At 46.8% G+C, this 25,367-nt stretch overlaps 2 protein-coding genes across 2 annotated transcripts in view; both read left to right on the forward strand.

The window, feature by feature from the left end:
* NSMCE2 (NSE2 (MMS21) homolog, SMC5-SMC6 complex SUMO ligase) overlaps positions 1 to 11,689 on the forward strand; it is a 117,398-nt gene extending 105,709 nt beyond the window's left edge. Inside the window, exons 5-7 of the mRNA XM_015856275.1 lie at positions 6,258 to 6,361; positions 6,669 to 6,775; positions 11,308 to 11,689. Coding sequence (XP_015711761.1) covers positions 6,258 to 6,361; positions 6,669 to 6,775; positions 11,308 to 11,413 — 317 coding nt within the window. The 3' untranslated portion in view covers positions 11,414 to 11,689. The remainder of the gene's footprint in view (positions 1 to 6,257; positions 6,362 to 6,668; positions 6,776 to 11,307) is intronic.
* Positions 11,690 to 17,319: 5,630 nt separating this feature from the next.
* TRIB1 (tribbles pseudokinase 1) lies at positions 17,320 to 22,293 on the forward strand. Its single transcript, XM_015856274.2, has 3 exons — positions 17,320 to 17,987; positions 18,248 to 18,540; positions 20,055 to 22,293. Exons 1-3 carry the CDS (start codon positions 17,631 to 17,633, stop codon positions 20,521 to 20,523), a joined length of 1,119 nt encoding a protein of 372 aa, XP_015711760.1. The 5' UTR covers positions 17,320 to 17,630; the 3' UTR covers positions 20,524 to 22,293.
* The last annotated feature ends 3,074 nt before the right edge of the window (positions 22,294 to 25,367 follow it).

Consider the following 25,367-nt stretch of genomic DNA (forward strand, 5'->3'; position numbering starts at 1 on the left):
CAGTATGCTGGCTGAAGCAGTGATTGCCAAGCCTTTTTTATTCCAAAGTGTAGGTGAAAACTCAAACTGATAAATATGTCCTTTTCACTTATTTGTAATTTAGTAGTTTGTGTCCGTGTATTTTTTCCTATAAGATATCCCAATGTTCCTCCTGCTGCGCTGTTATTGTGGCATCTCTAATACTTGTGCTCTGTAGTCATATGCCTGGCATACTTTCATATAGACTTAGAGTTTCCTGGTCATTTGAGTAATCTGTTTATCAGCTGGGTTTATTTTCAGCAAGCCTTTGGTGTTTAACTTTCTTATTAAGTTTGCACGTCACTGTGGGTGATGATAGTTAAGATGGAAGAAAATGGCCTTCTTAGATTTTCCAGAAATAGTGGCTACTCTGAGCTTACTGATGAGCCCTCATGACATCTTTTTAGGTAAGCTGCATCTCCCCCAGGAGCTCCTTCAGATCTAGTCCAGACTGTAGGGATGAGGAAACTGCTGTTTGAAATGTCAGCCACGGACTTTGAAGTGTGGATTTCTCATGTTAGTATGCAATAACAAAGTAAGCAAGAAAGCTTCCTCTCTGTGTTTGCCAACCAAACTGTTCCAGTTGCACAATTTACAAAGATGCACTTTCTGTTCACATTTCTAGGGATGCAGCTCCCACTGCGTGCAGTCTCAGTTTCCCACAGTCTAAAGGCAGAGTTGCTGTCTTGCTTCTCTCTGAGTTATACATGAGATGAAGGTTTCACAAGACAACTCTCTGCTGTTGTTGTTTTTCCCTGGGTGGGTTTTGTAGTCACATTTTCTTCATTAATGGGTTACGCGGTAATTTTTATCTAACTTAAAGTGTTGTTACATCTCCTTCACTTAATTTCTGTAACTGAGTGTCCCAAAATACTTCCATCAAATCAAGTCTGTCCTCGTTATAAGGTTGTTCTGGAAAACTGACATCAAGCAGCTCTACCCTGCAGTGAAAGGATGAAATGGGAACAGTATTTCCATAAGGAATAGTGTGTTTTAAAAGGAGTGTAGCTTAGGGGGACTAAATATTGTAAAATATTCATGTGCTGTGAATTTGATGGCGTTTTAAAGGAGCTTTTGGAGGATAGGTGCTTTGCACAGGATATTGTCCTTTCCTTCCCCACTCTTATTATGTAGAGGAAGCAACAATTTGGTACTTCATTCATCTAATTTCTCCTCACACCCCAGGAAAATTGGAATGGTTTATATTCACAAGATTGTCTCTTTATTTCAGATTTACCAAGTCTGTGTCCATATAATCCTTGCACAAGTTATGTTAAAACAGGGCATACATAAAGGAACTGTGAGTAAACTTACAGCAAATTGCTTGGCCTGGGCAGGAGCAAGTAAATTTGCAGTTGCAAGCTGGAGCAATATGTTAGAGGCCACCTTCCTTAGATCAACGCATGTATTGCAACACCAGCAAGTAATCAAACTGTAATGTACTTTAATGCAAAGCCTAGTTTGGCTTGGTTGGCAAACTAAACTATCGCTCGCCTCTAGCTAAAGCAGACAGCCTTTGAACTTTCTGACTGCAGCTGTAGCTTGCACACCTTATTTTCCCTTTTAAAAATCAAATTAAACTGTAACCTGCAGCCTCTGTGGTAAGTTTCAAGGAAAATTAAATTGTTGCTAACCTTTCTAGCAAAGATAACTGTCTCTAATCAAGCTGAAAAGTCCAGTCCCAAATTCCCCGCTCCAAGTTCAGACAAATTCATTGGAGGAAAACTCCAGGGGCTATTGAGTGCAAAGTTATTACCTCTGACTCAGGAAGTCCTTGGGCACAAATAGCTAGAGGCTGGGAAATTTTATCAGGAATGTATTGCTCTGTGCTTCCCCTCTTCTTTCATTCTTCCTACAGCATTTATAGTAGATCTGTCCTGGACTCTGAACACTGGGCAGCTGCTCTGGTTCTGGCTCTGAAGGCAGCTCAGGCTCTCAGCACTGGCAGGCGCCGTCCCACTCTTCATCATGGCCCTGAGTAGTCTCAGCACTGTGGTCTTTTCCCTCCTGTTGACTCGTCCCTGCCCCCTTTAACATCGCACTAGCAGCAGCCCAGGTCCAATCACCGTCTCTTTGCACCCTTGGGGGGGCCACGTCCTTCACCTGCCTCCCTCTCAGTATTTTCTTTGTCCTGCTGGCAGGAACACTTGGCACTTGATTTATCCTCGCAACGTTCATGTTTTTCTTGGAGCTCTCAGAGATAGGACTTTTCCCAGCCTGGATGAGCTGCTGTTATTTCTATAGAGTCAGCAGTACAATAGACCCTCTTGGGAGCCAGGACCGTGTCTGGCTACTGGCTCAGCCTCACAAAGCCTCAGTCCTGCGTGCTTAACATTGCTCTTTGATTCCCAGGATTAGCTTCTGACTGATGGCAGGTGAGAAGGCAGAACACTGCAGCACGAAAGGAAAGAAATCAATTAAGTTCACATTGCAACACTGCTTTCTCTTGGCTAGGTTATGGCAATCTTCCTCACCTTAAAGAACAAGGAATTGGGTAGAAGACATTGTTGGCCCTGGAAGCACCGAACAGGCAGCAGTGTGTTTATAAGAGAAGTAGAAATGTCAGCAGGGAGTTGTTTTCCTCTCTTTGGTTTTAGTATGTATACTACCCATGCTAAATATAATGCTCAATACAGCAGCTAATATCTCTGCCCTCTAGCTTTCTCATTCTTAAAAGTAGTCTTAAACATTCTCAGTCTCTCAGCAGACTCAGTAAGAAGTGAGCTAAGGTGTATTAGTCACGTTTTTATCAAGAGATGAAAGAGATAGAGATATAAAGTACTACCTGCCTTTAATTAAAATGGAATAAGTCAAAAACAGTTGGCAGTTGCAAAATTCATTATGGTGTGTTACCAAAAATAGATGTCTTCATGAGAATGCAGTTTTGTTACAACAGTGGGCACTAATTAGCAGTAAACATAATTGCTGAGATAGCCAGATAGAAAACGTGTTACTAACACTCGTAATAGATGTCAGTTGGCTGGAACAGAAGTCTAGAAACTCTTAAGCCTTAAAATGCAATATGTTGGAGTACCAAAACAGATCTATGTAATTCTGTCGCTTAAGGCAACATTTGAATTTCAGGAACAATAACTTAGTGTTTTCTGCACCTGGTTTTCATTTGCAAGGAAAATCTGGTTTTAGACAAATATAACCTGACTTAGCTGAAATATGTCTGACCTGGTGTTCCTATTTCTTCTTTCCACAGAGGAGTCGTACTCTGAAACTTTTACAATTTCATTTGCTAAAACTCCCTTTGGCCTTCAGAAAAAAACATCTTCCAGCATCAGTTTACAGGCATAGATCTGCAGTTTATAACATCCTACTATCCGGTTTGGGATGAATGTGTTTGCTTTATTTCTTTTTGAGTAATCTCTGCAGATTTTACTGTAACTGAAAAAATTATTTTCCTCTCTCCTTCTGTAATCTCGAACACCAAGCAATAACAACTAATCTGTGGGTGTTTTATCTGATTTAGGCTAATTTGCAATTGACAGGTTTGAGGTATCGCTTACATAATCCCCGTCTTACATATTTATTATTAAAAATATTAGCGGCTTATGGAAAGGAAATACTTCAGTAATTCGTCTGTGCTGTGATAACCTCTTGAAAGCAGGACCTTGCTGTGGTAGGCTGTTCACAGTCATTGCAAATAAAGTCCAAACAAGAAGTGTTCAGGACCAGCTCGCAGTAAGATAACAGAATTCATGACAGTTGATATATCCCACCTACCAGAAATGGGTCTTGGCTTACTCAATCTCAGCCATTAACAACAAGGCTTCTAAATCACCTTCAAAGCCACTAAGAGCAAGGAGTAAACTCAGACTGTGATTTATCCCATATAATTGTAAGGCTTGAGACATTCAGGGGTAGAATCAAGCTTGGTATCTAAATATTACTGATTAAAAAAATCATTAATGCCTTGTAATCAATCACCTGCCCTGGATCTTGCTAGCACTGCTGCATTCTAGCTTCATTGGCTGGCTGAGCTGGTACGCTGTGTGCCAAGTTCCTGAGTTGAAACAAAGTACAACGTACTGAAGTGAAGTGCGTGCTTCCAGATGTTTCTAGCAGGAAAGTTGGAGATGCAGGATGTCAGAATTTGCGGATGCATTAATTTAAGGAAATTCTGAAGCTCTTGTTCTTTGTTAGTGTTAGTCATAGGAAAATAACCGGTGTGGTATTTACAGAAACAAGCCCCTGCAGAAGCTCACACCTACTGATAATCTGGCATATTCTTTAGCCTTGCTGAGATTTCATAAAATCATAGAATCATAGAATGGCTTGGTTTGGAAGGGACCTCAAAGCCCACACAGTCCCAACCCGCTGCCATGGGCTGGTTGCCCCACACCAGCTCAGGCTGCCCAGGACCCATCCAACATGGCCTGGAGTGCCTCCAGGGATGGGATAACCACGGCTCCTTTGGGCAGCTGTGCCAGTGCCTCACTGCCCTCTGAGTAAAGAATTTCTTCCTAACATCTAATCTCAATCTCCCCTCTTTCCTGAATGGTTGACAAACTCCTGTTGTGGAATGCAGAGTGGGGCAAGCTCTGTTAAGGAGGGAGGAAGGAGAAATGTGCAGGCTGTGGGGAATGCTTGTTGAAGTGTTGATGTCGAAGTATCCAGAGCAAAGCTGGGCCTGCTTGCCTGGCAGCCTTCTCTGTTTAGACTGGGTGTGAGAGGCTGCATTTGCTTCCAGGGTGATGTCTTCTGTTATCATGCGGAAGGTGATGGTACTACACAGGCATGCAGGGCTGACCATAAGTTAGGAAACACCAGTCCTTAACAGATGTGGAGGGCTGAATACCAGGGATGCAAAGATCAGCTGATAGTGTGTGTGTGGTAGCATCTGCAGCAAAGGGAACCAGAGCTGAAGCTTTGTAGAAGGCAAATCATAACTAAGACCCTCCCTGTGCCGTTGTGTTTCTCAGTGCCCTACTGGCAGGCAAAGCCAACACAGGGCCCCGAGTGATTTTATCCCCTGCAAACCCTGTGTTCCTGCTTTGCTCCCATATTTTTTATGGTAAGTGTAATGTAGCACTGAGTTGCCCAGAGAGGTGATGGACATCCCATCCATGGAGGCACCCAACGTCAGGCTAGCCAGGGCTTTGAGTAACCTGCTCTAGCTGTAGGTGTCCCTGTTCATTGCAGGGGAGTTGGACTAGATGGCCTTTAAGGGTCCCTTCCAATTCATCTGATTCTGTAATTGCAAACCAGCTGATGCAGCTCAAGAGAAAAACATTGCGTTCAGCCTGGGCCACCTTGGGAGGATGCTCCAGGGCTCTGCTGCAAAACACTGCAGGCTCACCCCAAAAGACTGGAAAATTATGGCAGGTGTTCAGTTTGCTTTTATTAGCGGGTTAAAGATAACCAAGTATATTGGTCTAAAATCCTAAGTGCATAATAACTGAACAAAGTTGGGAAAAGATAAAACAGTGTGGACATTTACTAAGGCTATGTTTAGCAGTAAGGAATCCTCTTCATGTCTCCATGTCTCACTCCTGGCTCTGGCTGATGAGTTTCTGCTCGGCACTTGGCTGTTGTGCCCTGTGTATGTGGTCACAGCTCTCTGGCAGAGGGGAACCTGCAGCTCCTGTGGCTCTGGGGGATTTCCCCATCTGTCTGCCTTTCACCCCCCAGCACTGATCCACCAGGTTACTTCAGGAACTTTGCTGCTGCCTATCATCTCAAATAACGCACTCTTGGTTTTTGTTTTTCATTAATTCTAGTCTTGTTAAAATAGAGTGGCATCACTTTACATGTTTTATGATAAATAGTATGAATTGCATGTAATTGCCCAGTTAGGACATTCAAGCACAAACTGATGTTAAGCACTGGGCTGCCAGGTCTACAAAAGCTCCCCCTCATCCCGTGTTAGATTTTGGGTGCACATTTGCAGGCTGCTGGTTTTCTGTGAACTTGAACAGGGAGAACAAAAGACTTTGCATATATTCAGGCCAGCTTGCTTTCCTTTCCAGCTCTTCTTTCTAACAATGGCTATAAATAGCTACCAAAAACAAAGGTGGTTGCCATTCAAAAACGGTAGTAAGCTACATATTTTATGACAGAGACTGTAGTATTTTTGCAGTATCTTGTGCAGGGAGTGGATACAGAAACAAGTTGTGGCATCTTAGATATCACTGCGAGATAACTCTGGGCAAATGCTAGATCTTATTTGCTTATATTAAGTATTTGGCTATCTAAATACTAAATAGAAATTGTCTTGTTTCCCATTATAGTTCGTCCTCAATCAGATAGTAATGATAGTGACGACATCGAACAAATCGATGAAGATATAGCTGTGACTCAGAGTCAGATGAACTTCATTTGTCCCATTACACAGGTATGCTATCACACTGTAAGAGATTGGGAAAGAGCTATTTCATGTCCTTCACTGGATTGTTTATTGCAAACCCATAGCACTTGTTAAAAATCAGGCAAGCATTATCAAGAGAGGAACAACATTGCTTAGGGAAGAAAACAACTGCATAAGTAGCAAGGCAGCTTCCTATGCAGGATCTGACCCCTTAACTTCAGTGCAACACCATGCATGAGTGGCAGAAAGACTTCCTGCTGTTTACATGAGTTTTGTAAGAAGCACTTTCAGTGGACATTCTCAGTTCCTTTAAGTCAAACCTTATTGATTACAGATGGAAATGAAGAAGCCAGTTCGAAACAAAGTCTGTGGGCATTCCTATGAAGAAGATGCCATTCTAAAAATCATCCAGAATCGAAAGCAGCAGAAGAAGAAAGTCCGGTAAGCTATCAGGAATGTGTGGAAAAGCTATTTGCTTTGCTGTGTAAGTGGAATTTTACTCCACTTGTTCTAGGAAATGTATTTGGATTGGCAAGGCTACAGGAAGTAATACCTCAGCGTCTGCCCAAGTCACAGTCTCCTCATTAGTACAGTACATGAAGGATTTTTTTTCTTTAATGAAAACAATGTGCAAGGAAATATTCAGGAAGTGTGTGGGGAAGTTACAGCTACTCATGGTACCTGCACAACAGAATAGAAGAGATTGTGTATAGCTGTGAACAACAAAGAGAAACTTCAGCTTCATAAGGTTTGGTTGCTCGCTGCAGTCCTCCTGCTTATTTAGCAAACCTTAATGTTAATGAAAAATTAAATGGCTCTGCTATGCACCCTCTTCTGCAGTTAGGTTCCAATACAGATAGCAGTGAGAAGCATTGAAATTCAGCCTTCTGGGTAGTACAGAATATAAGAATGACCAGAAAGAACTGTATACTTACTACTACAATGCAGTGAAATGATTCTTAGTCTACAGCACCAAAGCAGCTTTCTGCTTTCCACATAGGATGTATTTTGTTGAATGAAAACATGTAGAAGTTGAATTATTGAACCTGAAATTCTTCCTGATATTTTTCAAATTTTGAATTGTTTTGACTTTTTGAAAAACAAAACAAGAGGAAGAGAGGCTCAAAGGCTTTTCAGAGCAAATGTAGAGGGCATGTTTTGTCATCACAGAGTCACAGAATCGTAGGGGTTGGAAGGGACCTCCAGAGATCATTGAGTCCAACCCCCCTGCCAAAGCAGGTTCCCTACACCAGGTCACACAGGTAGGCGTCCAGGAGGGTCTTGAATATCTCCAGAGAAGGAGACTCCACAACCCCACTGGGCAGCCTGTTCCAGTGCTCCGTCACCTTCACCATAAAGAAGTTCTTGCACACATTCATATGGAACTTTCTATGCTCCAGTTTCTGGCCGTTTCCCCTTGTCCTGTCTCCACACACTGCTGAAAAGAGTCTGGCCTTGCCACTTTGTCCCCCACACCTCAGATATTTATAGACCTGGATCAGGTCCCCTCTCAGTCTTCTTCTCTCAAGGCTAAACAAACCCAGTTCACTTAGCCTTTCTTCGTAGGGGAGATGCTCCAGGCCTTTCACCATCGTTGTGGCCCTCCGCTGGAACTCTTTGCAATAGAACCCTGTCTTTTTTGTACTGGGGAGCCCAGAACTGGACACAGTATTCCAGATGAGGCCTCACCAGGGCAGAGTACAGGGGGAGGATCACCTCTCTTGAGCTGCTGTCCATGCTCTTTTTAATGCACCCCAGTATGCCATTGGCCTTTTTGGCAACGAGGCTGGTTCATGGCCCAATATGTCGTCCACCAGGACGCCCAGGTCCCTCTCAGCAGAGCTCCTCTCCAGCAGGTCATCCCCCAACCAGTACTGGTGGATGCAATTATTTCTCCCTAGAATATCCTCCCATCCTTAATCATCACTATTAATGTCTGTTTTCATGCGAGATAGGCAGAATTTCATGCTTTTGTGTTGATGACCTCATGGAAACTTACAAGTTGTGGACTTTCAAATAAATGTGCAGTTGCTCAGGAAGATCTGTAGAGACCAGCAACCTGATTTCTCCACAGATAAAGCCACAGTTAGCTCACTTCCTCTATCTGTAGCTCTTGTGTTTCTGTCAGACTTTACACACTCTGCCACATGGATACAAAGTGGGGCAGAACTTCTTCCTGGCTGCACCAGTACAAAATGAGTCATCCATTGTGATGGCTCTCAGTGGCTTACTGTACTCTGGCCACTACCTTGAAGAACAAGGGAGAACAGCTTGTCTTAGCACATTATGAGGGCTATGGAAAAAAGGTAGAGGGTATGCAGTATACTGTGGATGAAAACAAACCAGGAACTCTGAGGGACAGGAATGTGGCTAGGAGAAAGAAGAGGAGATGGGAAATAGCTCACAAGTTGGAGACAAGAGAGAAAGAGTTCTGGAGGATAGGAACAGGGTGGGAAAGGGCTCAGCAGCCTAAAGCACTACACAAAACACCTCCTGACTCAATGGGAAGATCCTGTTGACACCTCTGGCTTACCCTGTCTTCTGTGCAATAAGTAACCCAATGAACCTCACCATCGTTGAATCTTTGTTAAGTCACATCAGCTTTGTCAAATCACTGCTTTATACCAATAAGCCTCATTGCTGCTTCTCTCTTCCAAGCAAAAAGAGATTTCCATCTGCAACAAATGGAAAAACACGGCAGTTGAGACTGCTCTGGTGGATCCAAGAAGTTTCATCACTGCTGATAAAACTGGTGGGGTTGTAGAACTGAATTTTTATTTTCCCTTTTAAGAAATGAATGACTTAGAGGAAATAGAGAGTAAAAAAACCATTTTCAAATAGGTAAAATGCCCAGCTTTAAAAGCAGCTTTATACCCAAACTGAAGTTATTTGTGCCGTCTGAATCCTGGTGGATCTTAATCTTGAGTTTTGAACTTGCACCCTGGCCACTTGGACAGCGGTTATTGCAACACGCTAGAGAAGTAAAAACACAGCACTAACCAGGTTTCAGTATAACTAGATCGAGAAAGATTGCCTGGTTTTCTCTGCCCAGTCTCACCGGTCTGCTGTAATTTTAACCTTTCTCAAGAAAATGCTGTCAGTCTTTGAAAAACCATATTCTGCATCGTGGGTTCCTCATTCTGGAACCAGTTGAGTTTGTGTTACTCAACATTACCCAGTGTTATTCAAGTAGGAGCAGGTATCCTGAAAGAGCACAGTGCTGGCTAGGGGAGCCCTTTCTGTCTTTACTCACAAATCAAGGCCATTGCTCATTGCAGAGCTATAGAAGCATCTATCTTCTCACACATATTGTATGCAGTGTTTGTAGCCTCACCTTGAGTACTGTGATCAGTTTTGGGTACCTCAATAGAGAAGGGACACTTGAGTGCGGGAGCAGGTCCAAAGAAGGGCAACAAGGCTTGTGAAGGGCTTGTAGAATATGCCCTGTGATGAGTGAGTGAAGGAACTGGGGCTGTTTAGTCTGGGGAAATGGAGGCTGAAAGGACGCCTTGTTGCTCTTTTCCAGTATCTGAAAGGTGCTTACAGCGAGAGCGGGGCAAGTCTCTTCTCACTGGAGACAGGATGAGGGAAAATGGCCTCAAATTGTGCCAGGGTTAGTTTAGGTTGGATATCAGGAAACACTTCTTTACAGAAAGGGTTGTAAAGCACTGGAATAGGCTCCCCAGGGAGGTGGTTGAGTCACCATCCCTGGTAGTGTTTAAAAGCTATTTGGATGTGGTGCTCAGGGACATCATTTAGCAAAGGGTTGTTAGTTAGGGTAGTATGGTTAGGTTGTGGTTGCACTTGATGATCTTTAAGGTCTTTTCCAACCTGAGCAATGTTATGATTCTGTGTTTCTATGTCCTTGGTGCACTTGGCAGTCCTTCAGCTGACACACACACGCAGCCATTAGCTGTGTGCTGCTGGACTCAGCCACAGAAGACTTGAGGCAATCCTGATATATCGCAGTTTGCTCACTTATTTTCCATTGCCTGGAAGGACACGCTAACACTTCATGCTTACAGATAACGTTGGAAGCTTTCTAAGCACTAGTTATTCATTAATCTGTTAAGTTATTACTCTTATAATGTGATAAATGGGAAAACTGAGGCACAGAGCAATTAAGTGACTTACCCATGACACACACAGCAGGCAGCTGGCAAGTCTGGAATAAAAGCTATGAGTACTGAATACAAATAAGTTCAGCACCTGAGACAAAAGTTATTCCTAAAAAGGAAAAAAAAACAACCATAGATCAGAAAAGATGTAATTTCTGATGACAGGTACCATCTGTGAATGTTTGGACCGCTGCCTAAGGGGAATGACCTCTGGTCCCTCAGTATTTTTCACCCTGTTATCTTTCTCTGATTGTTTCAAGTAGTTGTGAGCCATTTCGTATCGGATCTTCATTTAGTGGCTGTTCATTTGACCCCATCTCTCCTTTCTCTGCTTCCTTAGCTCATAACAGGACAGGTAAATTTTCACACTGACTGGATGTTCCAGTGATTCACTAGTCAGCTTCTGCAAGCCTCATTGAATCTTATTTATTCCCCTGTAAGTTAATTTCCCTATTTATCTATCAGTGAGGATTGTATCACTGCACTGCAGAGTAATGGGGTAAGAGGTGGTTACCTGCAGTTTACAGAGGACTTCAAAGAGAGAAGGCAATATAACAGGAGTTCTGTGCAGTGTTAGTATCATTACCAAGCTGTGTACAGGGAACAAGGGAGCAATCTACAGGTGAGAGGCTCCGTCTCTGCATTCCTCCCTTCAGCTGTTGATTCCCACCCATTTAGATAAATGGATTTATTTTTCCCCACAGAGAGCCCGTGAAGAGGAAAAGAGGAAACGGGGAGCTGATGGAATGTGAATCCCAGATAAATACAATAAAGCAGCAGATGTTATGTAAAAATCTTGTGTCTGACTAATACGACTCTTCTCACTTACTGGAGTCTCTCTTTTCTTTTTAACAGCTGCCCTAAAATTGGCTGTAGCCACGATGATGTAAAAGGATCAGATCTTGTGCCAGATGAAGCACTTAAAAGAGCGATTGACAGTCAGAATAAACAAAGCTGGTAAACGCTGTAGAAGTCGGCTGGATGTGCCGCTGCCACAAAGAAAATTTGTTATTAGAGGTCTTGTGAGATAAGTTGCTGATTGTAAGCAGGTTGTGTAACGGGTTGTTATTGAAAGTGTTTCATTTATAGGCAAAGTTGAAGGTCTCTGTTTTAACTGAAAACATTTTTTCATCTGCCAAATGTGAGGAATTCCAGGTTATCTTGTTGTTTTTTCTTTCCCCTTCTTGAAATTCTAAATGTTGCATTTGTTAAATAAAATGTGGTTTTCAGCCTTTAACTTCCCGAGTCAGCAAGTTAACTTTTTCAGCATACTAGAGGCGCGGATTCTGCCAGCATTAAATTGCGAGTGCTTTGCTCAGTATTGCAGACCAGTGTTACTGTCTCAGCTGCTGGGAATACAGAGCAAGGCATTCCCACCAGGATATACCCAGGTTATATACCCTGCTTAGGAGTGCTTCCCTGCTTCAATACAAGCCACAGGAAACTTCCTAAGAACAGTAAGTGCTACACATCTGTACCTTGTATATGGACACACCACCTTACTACGCACCTTAAAGGATCTTCGCCTTGTTCTAAAATTATTGAAAGCTCTGCACTAACTTAGATTTTCCTCATATTATATAAACTTCATTTCTCTGAACATTTGGGTACAAATCCAAGAAAGGATGTAAACTCTGATTCCTTGAGCTTTGGGATCCTCAATGGGTTAGATATTTCCTAAATCTTTCTTAATGTACGAGCTGATGTTTAGTACCAAATATAGCCAGGGTACCCATGCTTTACCAGGCTTACCAGGCTTTTCATTCTGGGTTGCTGTTTGCTAACAGCTTTCCTTTATTAGACCATTATTAACCCCAATTGCACTTGAGTGCAAACAGCTTCAAACTGAAATTATTATTTTGTAATTGAAGAATGTTAATCTGAAAACTGATTTTGGAGCTAAAAAAGAAAAAAGAAGGAATTGGGGCATTATTATTTGCACTGAGCTTTTGTGTTCAAAACACTTCATGAGAATTAGCTGGGTAAAAACTCAGTAGTGATCAGGAGTGATTCTGTCTGGAAGCCCAATTGGAACACTTGAAACAGATTTGAGAGCAGTTGAGCACTGTGCACTTTTTTGTCCGCTTTGGTGTGAAAATCAAATCCCTCTTAAGACATCTCAGGTCAAAGGCTGTTCAGGAGACATGTTACTGGTTTTCAGAGACGTGATAGAGTTAAATACCACAGGAGGGGAGGTTAAGTATTGTTTGTCTTAAAAGTGGTGATGGTGGTGGTGGGGGGATCCTTGTGTTGTATCTTTTTCTTTCATCTCTGAGCTTGTGGTTGAGTTTTCTCTGACATCATTTATTAGCAGAACACTCAGAAACAGAAACCTGTGTGAAACTTACGTTGGTTCAGCAATCTCTGCAGGGGTGCACTAGTATTGCCCTCACAGATCTAATTCAGTCTCCTTACTGGTAATCAGGCTACCAAGACTTCAGATTCAAAGATGTATCTCACATTCAATGGGTGCAGTTTCACACCTCAAATTTAGTTCATGTGGGTGTCTGGATGCTTCGAATAATACATAACATTAGAAATGCTAAGTTATGCCAGACTAATTCATACCTTTAAGCTGGTGCCATGATGATGGCAAAATACTTGATCTTCCTTTCCTCCTTTGCTGCTGTTTCATTGGGGTGGCTGTACTCACTGACAGCTCATTGCTGCTTCGTTGGGTTTTGTGTCACAGCTGCGACCTCGCTGTTCCCTATGTCCTATGTCCCTTCTAAACTCTGCTCTGGATAGAAGTAGCTTGCAAGAGTTAAAGAGTAAAAATAAGTGTCTGTGATGAATAGGCTGATCAGTATGACTCACAGAAGTGGAAACAACGGCAGTTAATGCTCGAATCTTAATCTGTTTTGGCTATAAGATATCGTATGTAAACAGGCATATGTTAACAGTTCACAGAGTAATTTGTGTCTCATTGCTTGACGTCAGAAATTTTGCAATATTTAAGGAAAGGAACTCATAGGTGAGGCTTTTTTTTCTGTTCCATGAGGGGTCTTGTACAAATGCTGCCAGCCTACGTGGAGTTGGTGAAGGTGTGACACTGAAACTTGGTGGGAACCTGTCTCTGCCAGAGAAGTTCCATATAGTGTTGTGATTGAAGAAGTGTCTAATCAAACACATAAAATGCAGTAGGGATCTATATGCAGAAGTGTTCAGTGGTGCCCTGGGGCATGAATCATTAGCACAGCTCTCACTGGAACAGATTTTCCATCTTAAAAGTAGAGACTCCCTCTGTTTTCCAATCAGTGGAGCCACAAAGTATAAAAGAAGAACTAATCAGGCAGACATCTCATGGAAGATTTAGCACACTTGTGCTAAAAGGGGCATGCACTGCTCTGAATCAAGGGTACATTCATCATTGCTGCTCTTGAGTTGTGATCTTATTCATTCTAGAAGAATCACAAAGACTGGGCTAAGTCAGTGCTCCCTTGAGAAACACCCGGAGCAAGAGCAGGGGCTGGAGGAAGTGAGATCGATGACTCAACGCCAAGGCCAACACACTGCCTTATTTTAGACAATGTCCTCTTGGATATACTCATGTTTCCTCATGAGTGGCTGATGACAAAGGTCTTACCTACCTGTGGTCACAAGTACCTCATGACGTTTTTCTCAAGAATAGCTCCAGCACTGTGGCTGAAACTAGTGCAGAATTCACCATGGAACAAGATCAACTTTCAATGTGATTTCAAGTGAGTGTTAATCTCTGCCTTCCCTAGAAATCTCCCTGTATAGGTCTGAGAGGCAGCGTGGCCCATCAGCCTGGCACTAATGACAGTGCTCTGTTACATAGTAAAGATTCACCTGGGAAACGTGTTTCCTGGAGTGGAAAATTCCTCCTTTCTCTTGCTGCAGCCAAAGCATTAAACCAAGGGCACCTCATCACACACAAAGCGAAACCATCGGTCATCCAGGAGTTTTTTTTTAACAGAGAAAGTACTGACTGCAAACAGTGATTCCAAATAAGCAATGTTCTACTTCCTGGTCACAGAGGATTTACTGCTCATCCGTGTCATTTAAACACGTGACACGCTCACAGCAGTGCCCAGACAGAAACTGTGTGTGCATGTCTGTGGCCAGCGAGTGAGAGAAGGAAGAACATCCCCTTGATTGCTGAGCAGGTGAAGTGCTGCGACGTGTGTGAGTCGGGCAGTGGTACCCATGGATTTGCTCAGCCTTTTCCTGCTCAAGTAAGCTCTGCAGCAAAGCAGGACTGCACCAACAAATGTACAGATGTGTGTTTTATTGCTTCAAAACACTGCACACGAGGTAGCAGCAGGGTGGAGGTGGCTGTGCATCTCTCTGTTCTTCTGCACTTAGTCCAGACCCGAGGACACAGCTTGAAAGCACGCACATGAATCGAATTGCATGGGAAGCTTACCAAAGGAAGTGTTTGCTTGTAAACAGCATGAATAGGATCCTCTCTGACCGCAGGGGAAGCGGAGAGCCGCTCATTCACTGCCCGCTTGTGCAATCGGCTTCTGAAGTAAGAATGGGGCTTGAGGTTTAAGACCTGAACCTTCACACATCTCCAAGCAACAGAAGCAGCCTTCATGCTCTAAGGTCTGTAAGGGGACAAAGTCAGGAGGTGCTGCTCATGGGACTCCTTGGATTTGATAACAACGAGCTTGTCAAAAGGGAATTATGTAGATATCCCAGCAACAGACTGGCCTGTGGGAGGGCTCGAGGGGAGGCATCTGAACACCATCACACTACAGTCCCTTTGATGTCATTGCACTCTTGTCACGTGTTTGATATCTCAGCACTGAATCCACCACTGAATGTCGCAGTGTGTAAGGCTGATGGTAGCATTACCGCAGGTGTGATTTCTTGCCCCAAAATGGGACTTTAGTTCTTTATCACCTGAGCACACAACTTGGAGCCTTTTCTGAGCCGGGGGATTCTGTACAGCAGCTCTGCAGCAGACCATGTGTTGGCTGCTGGGTTTACACTGCTGGCATTAAGTCCAGCAGTTGTGTAAATGTCATCAGAGGTCTTGAAATAGCTCTTAATGCGATGGTATTTATTTTTCTGATAGTTTAATATTTGCCTGATAGTTTAATATTCACTCAAGTACTGGTGTGTCATGCATCTTCCGATAACTAACACAATGACTTATTAATTTCTTCCCATAGCAAGCAGCCGGTTTATTTATAAATGGCCCAATCCAACAGGGTCCCTCTGCGTATCCCATGGGATACACTGACAGAAAACCAGACCTGTCCCAGGCACTGGGGAAGTGGGGTGATGGTTACACAATTCCCATTGCTGCTGGCTGCTCCAGTTACAGAGATAAAGGGTCAGAGAAGTGGAGCAGTGGAGACAGATAACTGCGCATCACAGGGCGAGCAGCTGAGCTCGCAGTGCGGGCACTGCCAAACCTAAGACAGATGCTGGAATGCCATGGGAGAAGAATTCCTTAAGTAACACGGGAATGGAACGGCAATGCCCAAAGTCCCCTTAGGGAACACTTAGGTAGTGACAGGACAAGGGCGAATGGCTTTAAATGAACATCACGGAACCACTGAGGTCAGAAATGACCACCAAGCCCCTTGTCCCGTGCTACAAAGATGGAGGCATACGTGGAATGAGGGAGCTGCAGTCAAATATGGAACCTGAAGATCTGATCATGTCTCTTTGCCAGAGTTTCCTAATCCCTCTTACCAGAAACATCCCTCGCTTCACAATCACACCTTATTCATGTCATCAAAATGGATGATATGGGAATATTAAATATTAAAATGTTTTATTATTTACAGATTAATAATATTGTGTATTTTAGGAGGGCTGCTCTGAAGGTCGTGCCTCCTATTTTATAACGGCCCACAGTGTCAGAGGTGGATGCTGGTGATGGGGCAGTAGTGGTTGAGCCTTCCCACCAGTATTCAGTTCTGTGTTGTTGCCATGGGACAGATGGCAGCAGAGGGGCTGAATGGAATCGGACATGGAAGTGCGTGTGAAGCAGAGGTGTGTCACTGAGCAACTCCATGCAGAAAAAACGGCACCCACTGATGTACAATGACACTCAATGAGCGTTTCTGCAGATGGGACTGATCACTGATGGGACTGATCACTAATGGGACGTCACTGATGGGACACATCACTGATGGGACTCATCACTGATGGGACGTCACTGATGGGACGCAGCCTTCCAGGAGAGGAAACACGGAGCAGAAGTGCTGATGGCTCCGTGCGTGCTTTGCCTATAAGGGGAACAAAATACAACAGCGCGTTCCGAGCTGCAGTGAATCGCTCCGAAAAAATCTGCAGGCGTTCTTCGAATTGTTTGGTAAAGGAAAAAAAATATATATATATATATATAAAGGCAAAGAAAGGAAAATGCAGCCCCTGGGATATCCCTTTATGGCAGATGCATTTTGTGTTTAAACGCATTAATGGCTCTGCTATGCCGTGACTCACACAGCAGCACGGTTTCACGCGTTTCTTAAAATACACGTTGAGCGCTGACGGCGGCGCCGGGCGCTGCCTGCGGGAGCGGCACGGGGAAACCTCAGCGCCGAGCGCCTGGGAACGGGCACCGATGTGAACTGAAGAGCCGGCCGTGCGCTAACACTGCGGCTCCCCGCTCCTTGTTCGCTTTGCTGCCCGTTTCTCTCTTGCTTTCCGGCTCCCCGCCCTACAGCTGCCCCTCGCCGGCTGCCGGGGACGCGGTTTCACGGGGGCTGATCGCCCCGAGGAGCCTCGTGGCGACGGAGCCGGGCTCCGCTTTTCGCTTTCGCTCGTGGGAGCAGCGCGGGGCCGCCGGAACTCCGCAACCGGGGTCGGGGTCGGGGTCGTCCCGGAGCGACGGGCGCGGCCGGGAGCATCGCACGGTGCAGCTCGGGGGCACGGCGGGGCGGGCGGACAGCGGGGCGGAGCGGAGCGGGGCCGGGCCGAGCTCCCTCCTCCCACTTCCCCGTGCGTCAGGGCCGGGAGGAGGAGGAGAAAACTGCTTTTTTTTTTTTTTAAAGCCTCCAACTACTTTAGCGCGGAGTCGGCAGCAGATGGTGGACACGGCCCGGGGCTGCGGCGGGGACAGCGAGGGGATGCGCCAGCCGCGCTCCGCCCGCCCTTAGCCCCCGGCCCCGCTTCTTCTTCTCCTTCACCTCGCCCTCCACCATCACCTCTTCCTCCTCTTCTTCCTCTCCCCGCTCCGCTCCGCGCCCCCCATGAGCCGCCCCGCTCCGCCGCCGCCCCGCCGCGCCGCCGCGCTCCTCCTGCCGGCAGCCCGCTGCCGCAGCGCCCCGGCCAAGCGGCTCCAGCCGCTGCACGACGGCCCCGCCGAGGAGGCTCCGGCCGCCAAGTGCCCGCGCCTGGCCGAGTGTCCCGGCGGAACCCCGGACTGCCTGAGCGCCCCCGGCTCGCCCTGCGCGCCCGTCTCGCCCGCAGCCGGCGGAGGAGCGGCGGGGAATGTGGGCACGGCGGGGCCCAGCCTCATCGCCTCGTACCTGCTGCTGCCGCTGGCCGAGCGCGAGCAGGTGTCCCGAGCGCTCAGCGTCAGCTCCGGCCGGGAGCTCCGCTGCAAGGTGAGCGCCGGGCGGTGCGGGCTCGGAGGGGGCTGAGAGGGGACGAAAGGCTTCGGGGCGGTTCGTGCTTTCCGTCGGTTTGGCTTGTGCTCCCCGTCGTCCGTGCGGAACGAACGGCGGAGCCGCGGGGAGGCTCCCGGTGCCGCTCCCGAGCGCGCTGGCGCTCCTCCATTCCCGGCATTGTTTGCAAAGAGTCTCTAGACGCGATTCCGCTCCCAACGCCCTCGAGAACGAACGTTGTGCTCGTTTCCTTTGTGCAGGTGTTCCCTCTCAAACACTACCAGGACAAGATCCGGCCCTACGTCCAGCTGCCCTCGCACTGCAACATCACCGGCGTGGTGGAGGTGATCCTCGGGGACACCAAGGCCTACGTGTTCTTTGAGAAGGACTTTGGGGACATGCACTCCTACGTGCGGAGCTGTAAGAGGCTGAGGGAGGAGGAGGCCGCCCGGCTCTTCCGACAGATCGTGGCGGCCGTCGCTCACTGCCACCAGTCGGCCATCGTGCTCGGAGACCTCAAGCTCAGGAAGTTTGTCTTCTCCAACGAGGAGAGGTGAGCGGCTGTCACCGGGCAGGTGGGGGGAAGCCTGGTTCAGAAGGGCAAAGAGCATCCCAGGAACAGGGTGGACCTGTGCCCCGTGTGTGCAGTGGGGCGCCTGCTGGCTGTGGTTGGGTCTTGGCTGAGGAGCTCTCCATCAGCCTCCCCTCTTCCAGCAGAAGTTCAGTGAGGCAGTCACAGGGAGTCAGTTGGGTCTTGGTGATGATGGATGAGTTTTGGGGTCAAATGGATGAAGGGATGGGATGTGGAGGGAATGAGGGCAGCACGGTGCTGCTCAGCATCTCCGCGTTGGTGGCAGTGCTTCTGCTGCTCCATGGATATGGGCATGCACGGCACAGAGGGCGGTCCATGGTTAAATGTCCTGCAGAGGGGAAAACTGGTAGAACTTAACCTAAAGCCTGAGTTATGGCAAGGTGGTTCCAGCTTCCCCCATCTGCTGGCACGCTGCTGGGATCAGCTTCTAAATCTAGACCGAGGCGAAGCATTCAGTGTCTCCCTGGAGAGCTGGCTGCTCTGTGCACTGCGCTGCACGTGGCAGGGCTGGGAGTGCGGTGTCAGCCCCGGGAACTGACCCTGAGTGGCTGCTGTGCTGTAGGAAGCTCAAAACATGGGCACAGGCTGCAATGGGGTCGTGCTTAATGCGACGAAACGGAAGGAACCGCTGTGTTTGGTTTTCTTTTTTAACTGCTTCTGTGGGATATCGTTTGTGAAGGTGATAAGACGACGAACCAGAACTGCACCTCTTAAACAGAAACAGCCGTATGTTGACATGCAAAGAAAGTAATTCCTTTGAAGGAAACTATTGCAGCTTTTCCCGCCCCTAGTGAGATGAAACATTTGTTGAAATGTTACATTGCACACAGCCCGGCTCGTTTGGAAATTGGCGTTGCACAGGCGAGTGTCATGTGCATTGCGTTTGGCAAGAAGAGGGTTAAGCAATGGCAGGCGGGCGCTGGGGCTCACCAGCACAGGTGCAGTTTCAGTGCTCCCGCGGCCAATCCTGGGCCCACGGTTCGCATTGAGTCACATTTTCCGTTTACAGAACCGATGGGTATTTTGCATTGCAGCGGGAGGTCACGCCGAGGACAGGCTGCAGTTAGCACATCCCTGTGGCACGTGAGCCGTGGCTGCTGGTGGGAAGCTCCCGGTTTGCCACTACCGGGAGCAGGGCACCACCTGGAAAGGCAAAAGGGAGAAAATAGGGATTGAGCAAGCTGGTGAGCGCCGAGAGTGCAGAACAGCCAGGCTTTGTGTTGTGAAAATGAATGCTGGGATGGCAGCAGGAGCCTCGCTGGCGTTCCTCGAGAGCCCAGCATTTGCTGTCGGCCCAGCAAATGAGCGTGCATGTAGCTGCACTTGGGGCTGGGATCAGCATCCCTGGTGCAGATTAGGAAGTTGTCGCCTCTCCTTTGCTAATGCATGGAAGGGAGCGGTGGTCGCTGTGCAGAGCAGTTGGTCTTGCTGCCACATGTCTCTAACCCATGGCTTCTCCTTGTTGCTCCCCACAGGACGCAGCTGAGGCTGGAGAGCCTGGAGGACACGCACATCATCAAGGGCGAGGACGACGCGCTGTCGGATAAACACGGCTGTCCTGCCTACGTCAGCCCCGAGATCCTCAACACAACGGGGACGTACTCGGGGAAGTCAGCCGACGTGTGGAGTTTGGGAGTGATGCTGTACACGCTGCTCGTGGGCCGCTATCCCTTCCATGACTCGGACCCTAGCACCCTGTTTTCCAAAATCCGCCGCGGACAGTTCTGTATTCCTGACCACGTCTCCCCCAAAGCCCGATGCCTCATCCGCAGCCTCCTGCGGCGGGAGCCCTCCGAGAGACTTACAGCCCCGGAGATCCTGCTCCATCCCTGGTTCGAGGCGGTCCTGGAGCCAGGATATACAGACCAGGAGACAGGGACTTCTGATCAGATTGTTCCAGAATACCATGGAGACAATGACGATATCAGTTCCTTCTTCTGCTAACCCTGATATCTCAAGAACCTCGCCATTCTCACCTCTGGCATCTCCGTAGGGTTTGGTTATTTTATTTTTCCACATTACAGACTCAAAGCATCTTAAAGTGCCAGTATGGTCAGAAAAGTGACCTTGTTTCAGATGAACGTCGACCTGCAGATCTCTGCTGTGAGCACACACAGAGGCTCGATGCTCGCCCTGCCGGCAGCATGGTCCTGCTGCCTGGAGGAGCTACATGGTTCTGCTCCTGCCTCCCGAGCCCTATGCCCTTCCTTGCTGTGTTTTGGCTGCAGAGTCTTATTGCTGGCAATGGGAGAGACGCAGAGCCTGCCCTCGGCATCCCCCTTTGCCCCAGGTTGTATGGACGGTGATGTGCAGTGGGTGGAGGGCACAGGGCATTTCTCTAACTGAGCAAATCTGACAAATTAGGTATTTTTGTTTTGTTTTTCCCTTCATTTGTTTTAAAGTTGGGGGAATTGACTCGGTGTCTTGCAAAGCAGTTTTCTGAATGTAAGTGCACTTTAGTGAGGGAAGGAGGTCTTCATCAGCACATCCAGCTGCCTGCTCGTTGCCCCAATCAGCCCTATTTCCATAGGGATGAAGCTATCAGATCCTCCCCTAAGAGAGATCCCTGCTGTGATCACTGCCGGGACCCTTCTGACATGGTTGTGGTCGGGGGAGGGGGATGTAGCTGATCTCCAGCTGGATCCCCTCCGATGCCATTTGCTGAATGCAGAACCATTTCAAATAGCCTTCAGCCTCAAGTTACCGCGGTGTGTCCTGTGCGACTTCATGCCCTCAGCAGGCTGGTCAGGCAGCGGGTCTCAGCTCCCAGTGCCAAAACGTATCCGTTTCCCCAAGCATAACACTATCAGGAGGGCACCTTCCCTTGGACAGCAGAAAGGGGCATCTTGTACAGTATATGTAAACATGTTCGCGTCTTCCTACAGGCTCAGTTCTTCTTCCCCCCCTTGCTCCTAGAAAGTCAGTCTTAAGAATAAAATCTCTATACGCCCTTAAGTTGATTATTCAGGTATGTCGTTGGCCTGTGCCTACCTTTGGATTTGTTTTTTTTTCCCCCCCTTAAATTTTGTTCTTTTGTTTTGCATGATTATTCATAGTCTTTCCAGTGTGTGTGGATAACAAACAGACCTGGATCATTAGCTCCCCAGGCTGGGGGTAAGTAAAGCTTAGCCCTGCCTCAGATTCCTCTATTCCAAACCTTGTGCCCAGTGGCTCACACAGAGATGGCCATCTGCATTAGAGAGAGCACAGTGCCCGATGGATGTGAGGTGGGCAATGGGGTCATCCCTGGGGTGGTCTGGCATTGAGCTGCCTGCGCGTTGCGGGAATACCATGTATACCTCATGGACTGTGTACTTTGTACATACCTTACGTGTGGGGGGGTCGTTTTGTTGTTGTTGGGCTTTTTTATGTTTCGTTCCATTGTACTTTGTCCTAATAAGAGGTGTCAAAGAGCAATTTAATGTGAATTATTGTTGGCAATACTAACTTGACAGAATCATGAGCATTAAGAGCAGGGCACTACAGCTCTCCGTTGCACTAAACCTCTCATGATTGCTTGACATTTGTATCTGTGATACAGTTTAACCCTTCTCTGAAAAAGAACAGTGAATTTGTATATATTGGTAGAAAAATCTGCTAGAAAAGCTGAAAACACTATGATGTCCAACCTGTAAATATGTAGATACCTGTGGAAACCTGGATGATAAAGTCTGACTTGTAGAAAGTTTTAATAAACTTGGTTTCATAATGTTTGCTCCCATGCCTGGTGGTGTCTCAGAGCGAATGTTGGGCTTGGCCTCAGCGCATCAGCTTGTGGCTGTTGTCTGCAGGTGGCCCATCACCCCCTGGTTAAAGCTGCATGGAGGTGAGAGGGGATGGTGGATGCTGTTACCAAACTTTTGGACTGGGGATGTGAAAAGGGCATGAGCTCTCCCTACAGTTATGTGGGACAGGGCGTCCTGTTTGGTGAGGATGGGGAAGAGGAGTGGCTCTGCTTTGGAAGAGTCAGTCTAGTTTAGCCATTGGGTTTCAGCTGCCCAACTTAAGTCACCCTGCTGACTTTCAGCCTGTGCATTCTTTTACAACTAGGTGCAGATGGCAGTGAAAGGTCCTCCTGCACCTGCCTGCCTGGCCATGGGATGCACAACCCAGTGGAAAATTGGGTCTCAGGTGTCTCCAAGGGAGCAGCTCTGAGGGCACTGGCAGGGCTGGAGCTGGGCTCTGGTGCTGCCGGTAGAAGCACAGAAGCTGCCCTGTGCTCCTGTTAAAAATGGGCTGAAAGCTGACAGAGCTGCTGTGCTTTGTGGCTGGGAGCAAGGCTTATAAATAGCAGCAGTATCAAGGTTAGAGAATGTGCTTTCCTGAAAGAGCTTGAGCCACCCTTGTAATCCACCCCGAGCAGTGAGATCATCGCTTGCGAGTACAGAAGAGGAGGAAGAGAGGCTTGGCTTTTATTTATACTTTGCCTCATGTTTAACTTTGTCCTTTTGCTTGAAATCTGTTCACCAGAGCAACTGCTTCCAGGCAGGTCTTGGAGCCAGGGTGGCTTTGAGAAAGGCTCTGCTCTTAGAAAGCGAGCTGAGAGCAAGGAGAGGGGATGGGAGCTGGTCAGTGACAAAGAACGGTGGGATGGCTGTAATTAGGTGCCTTGCCTCCCACTCTGACAAACCAGCAATCTGTGCAGTAAGCATATTTTCTTAGAGCTCTCTGAGTGAATGTCAGATACCAAAATATCTCGAGTTACTTGACTGATGTTATTCTTGCAAGAGTTGTAAAAATACATGCGCAGCATCGCCCAGCTGATTGAATTACCGCTGCCCTGCCGTACCTTCAGCCTTGGATCTGAGCCCTGATGCATCCGCTTAGAACAACTGCGGGGGGTTCATGCTTTGGTGAAACCTTGACAATATCTAAAACATATATATAAATATATATAAAGATTTTTTTGCCCATAATGAAGTCACCCCAGTAGGTGAATGAATAGATCACCCCATGACTTTATTTCACATGAGCAACACAGTAGAGCAATTAAAATAAATGGCAAATGGTAGTAACATCTGCAAACAGCCTCTGTGTTGCTTTAGGGATTATAATGCAACATCCGTTTGTACAGCAGAATAAATTGCTATTGCTTCGTAACCTCGTCGTTTGTATTATTGTATACACAGTTTCAGAGCATGTTGAAAGACCAGCATATTAAGTGATTAAACTCTGATGGTGGGTGTGAGAACTTTGATTTATGCAATGCATACATTTCTTCTCGAGTCATAATTTGTCTATTTTTAAATGGTCCCTTTGGACGAGGGCTGCAGGAATCTCCTGTTTACTTCTCAGAGCTGCTCACCGTTTTGTACTGAAGTTGAAAGAAGTTGCTGGCCTCTCCGGAAGGTGCTGGGAGCTTTTGCTGCTCATCCATTTGCTGCTGGTAACAACAGAAAGCTGTGGTTTCTCCACGACATCCTGGGCTCCATCCTCAATTAGCGTCCAGCTGCCTCCCTTATCTCCCGGATATATATTTTTATCAACACTGAATTGATACTTCAGCTGCTTTTTAGCCCTCTGTTCAATAATTTTCAAGCAATAGAGCAGAGTGTAAGCCAGCTTCCTCCTGGAGCGCCAGGTGAAGCCGCCAGCTCAGCGTACTCAGACTGAAGGTCAACATCTCCTTGCCAAGCGGCGTGACACTGCCGAGTGTATGGGCAGTTCATTATGAAGCATTGGTTGAGTTCCAGTTCCAACGATGCAGACAAGGACACTGATTTTAGGATACCTTAAAATCAGTTTAAGACACTTCTGCATCAGTTATTTATGGAGAAAAGGAAGAAAAAACCCCACACTCTTTAATAAAGATACATAGAGAGACTCATTGCACTTGGCTGAATCACAAAGGCTGTGCAGTGCCCCTCTCAGTTCTGTGTTAATGGATTGAGGGCAGGCCCCAGAGATAGCTTTAAACACACAAATTATTCAATCAGTGCTGAGTGCACTCTGTCAAGCAAATCTCTTCAGATTATCTCTTTATGCAAAAGCAGATTTTTTTGCTCATTTTTTTTTCATGCTACTGCATTCTGTCAGGATGAAAAAACCATTTAACTTTAGTTCTCTATGAACTAAAGAGGGGAGATGCAGTTTAGATGTTGGGAATAAATCCTTTACTCAGAGGGTAGTGAGGCACTGGCACAGCTGCCCAGAGAGCTGTGGATGTCCCATCCCTGAAGGTGCTCAAGGCCAGGCTGGATGGGGCCCTGGGCAGCCTGAGCTGATGGGTGGCAGCCCTGCCCACAGCAGGGGTGGGGGCTGCATGGCCTCTAAGATCCCTTCTATCCCAAACCATTCTGTGATTCTAGGGTTCTGGCACTGCACAGGTTTGGCAGCATGAAGAAATATCCTGTGCAAACGCAGAACACAGAGTTCCCCTCCAGAGCACAGAGAAGAATAGCCTGACATACAACCACGTTCTGAATTAATCCCTTGCAAAAATGTCTTTGTTAAATGCAACATCTCTCAGAACTATTGTTGGTGAAAGTACCGTGAAATCTGCTGCAGTTCTTACGCTATATTCCTCTGTAACTTGCAAAATCCCCCTCTCTGAGTGAAACCCAGGATCCGTATTGCAGCCAGGATCCATTTCTGCTACAGCAAAAGTACAAATCCTTTAGGATATGAGTTCCCAGCCGGACCTTTTTTTTTTCCCCTCTTTTATGAACCTGGCTATTTAGAAAATGCCTTAAAGAGAACTCATTAGTTTTCATTGTGCTGCATGCATTTAACCAGCTAAACAAGCTAATGCGCAGCACTTCATTTCCTAATTTGGCTTTGAAGCCGTG

Source organism: Coturnix japonica, chromosome 2, assembly GCF_001577835.2.
Source record: "Coturnix japonica isolate 7356 chromosome 2, Coturnix japonica 2.1, whole genome shotgun sequence".
Lineage (NCBI taxonomy): Eukaryota > Metazoa > Chordata > Aves > Galliformes > Phasianidae > Coturnix > Coturnix japonica.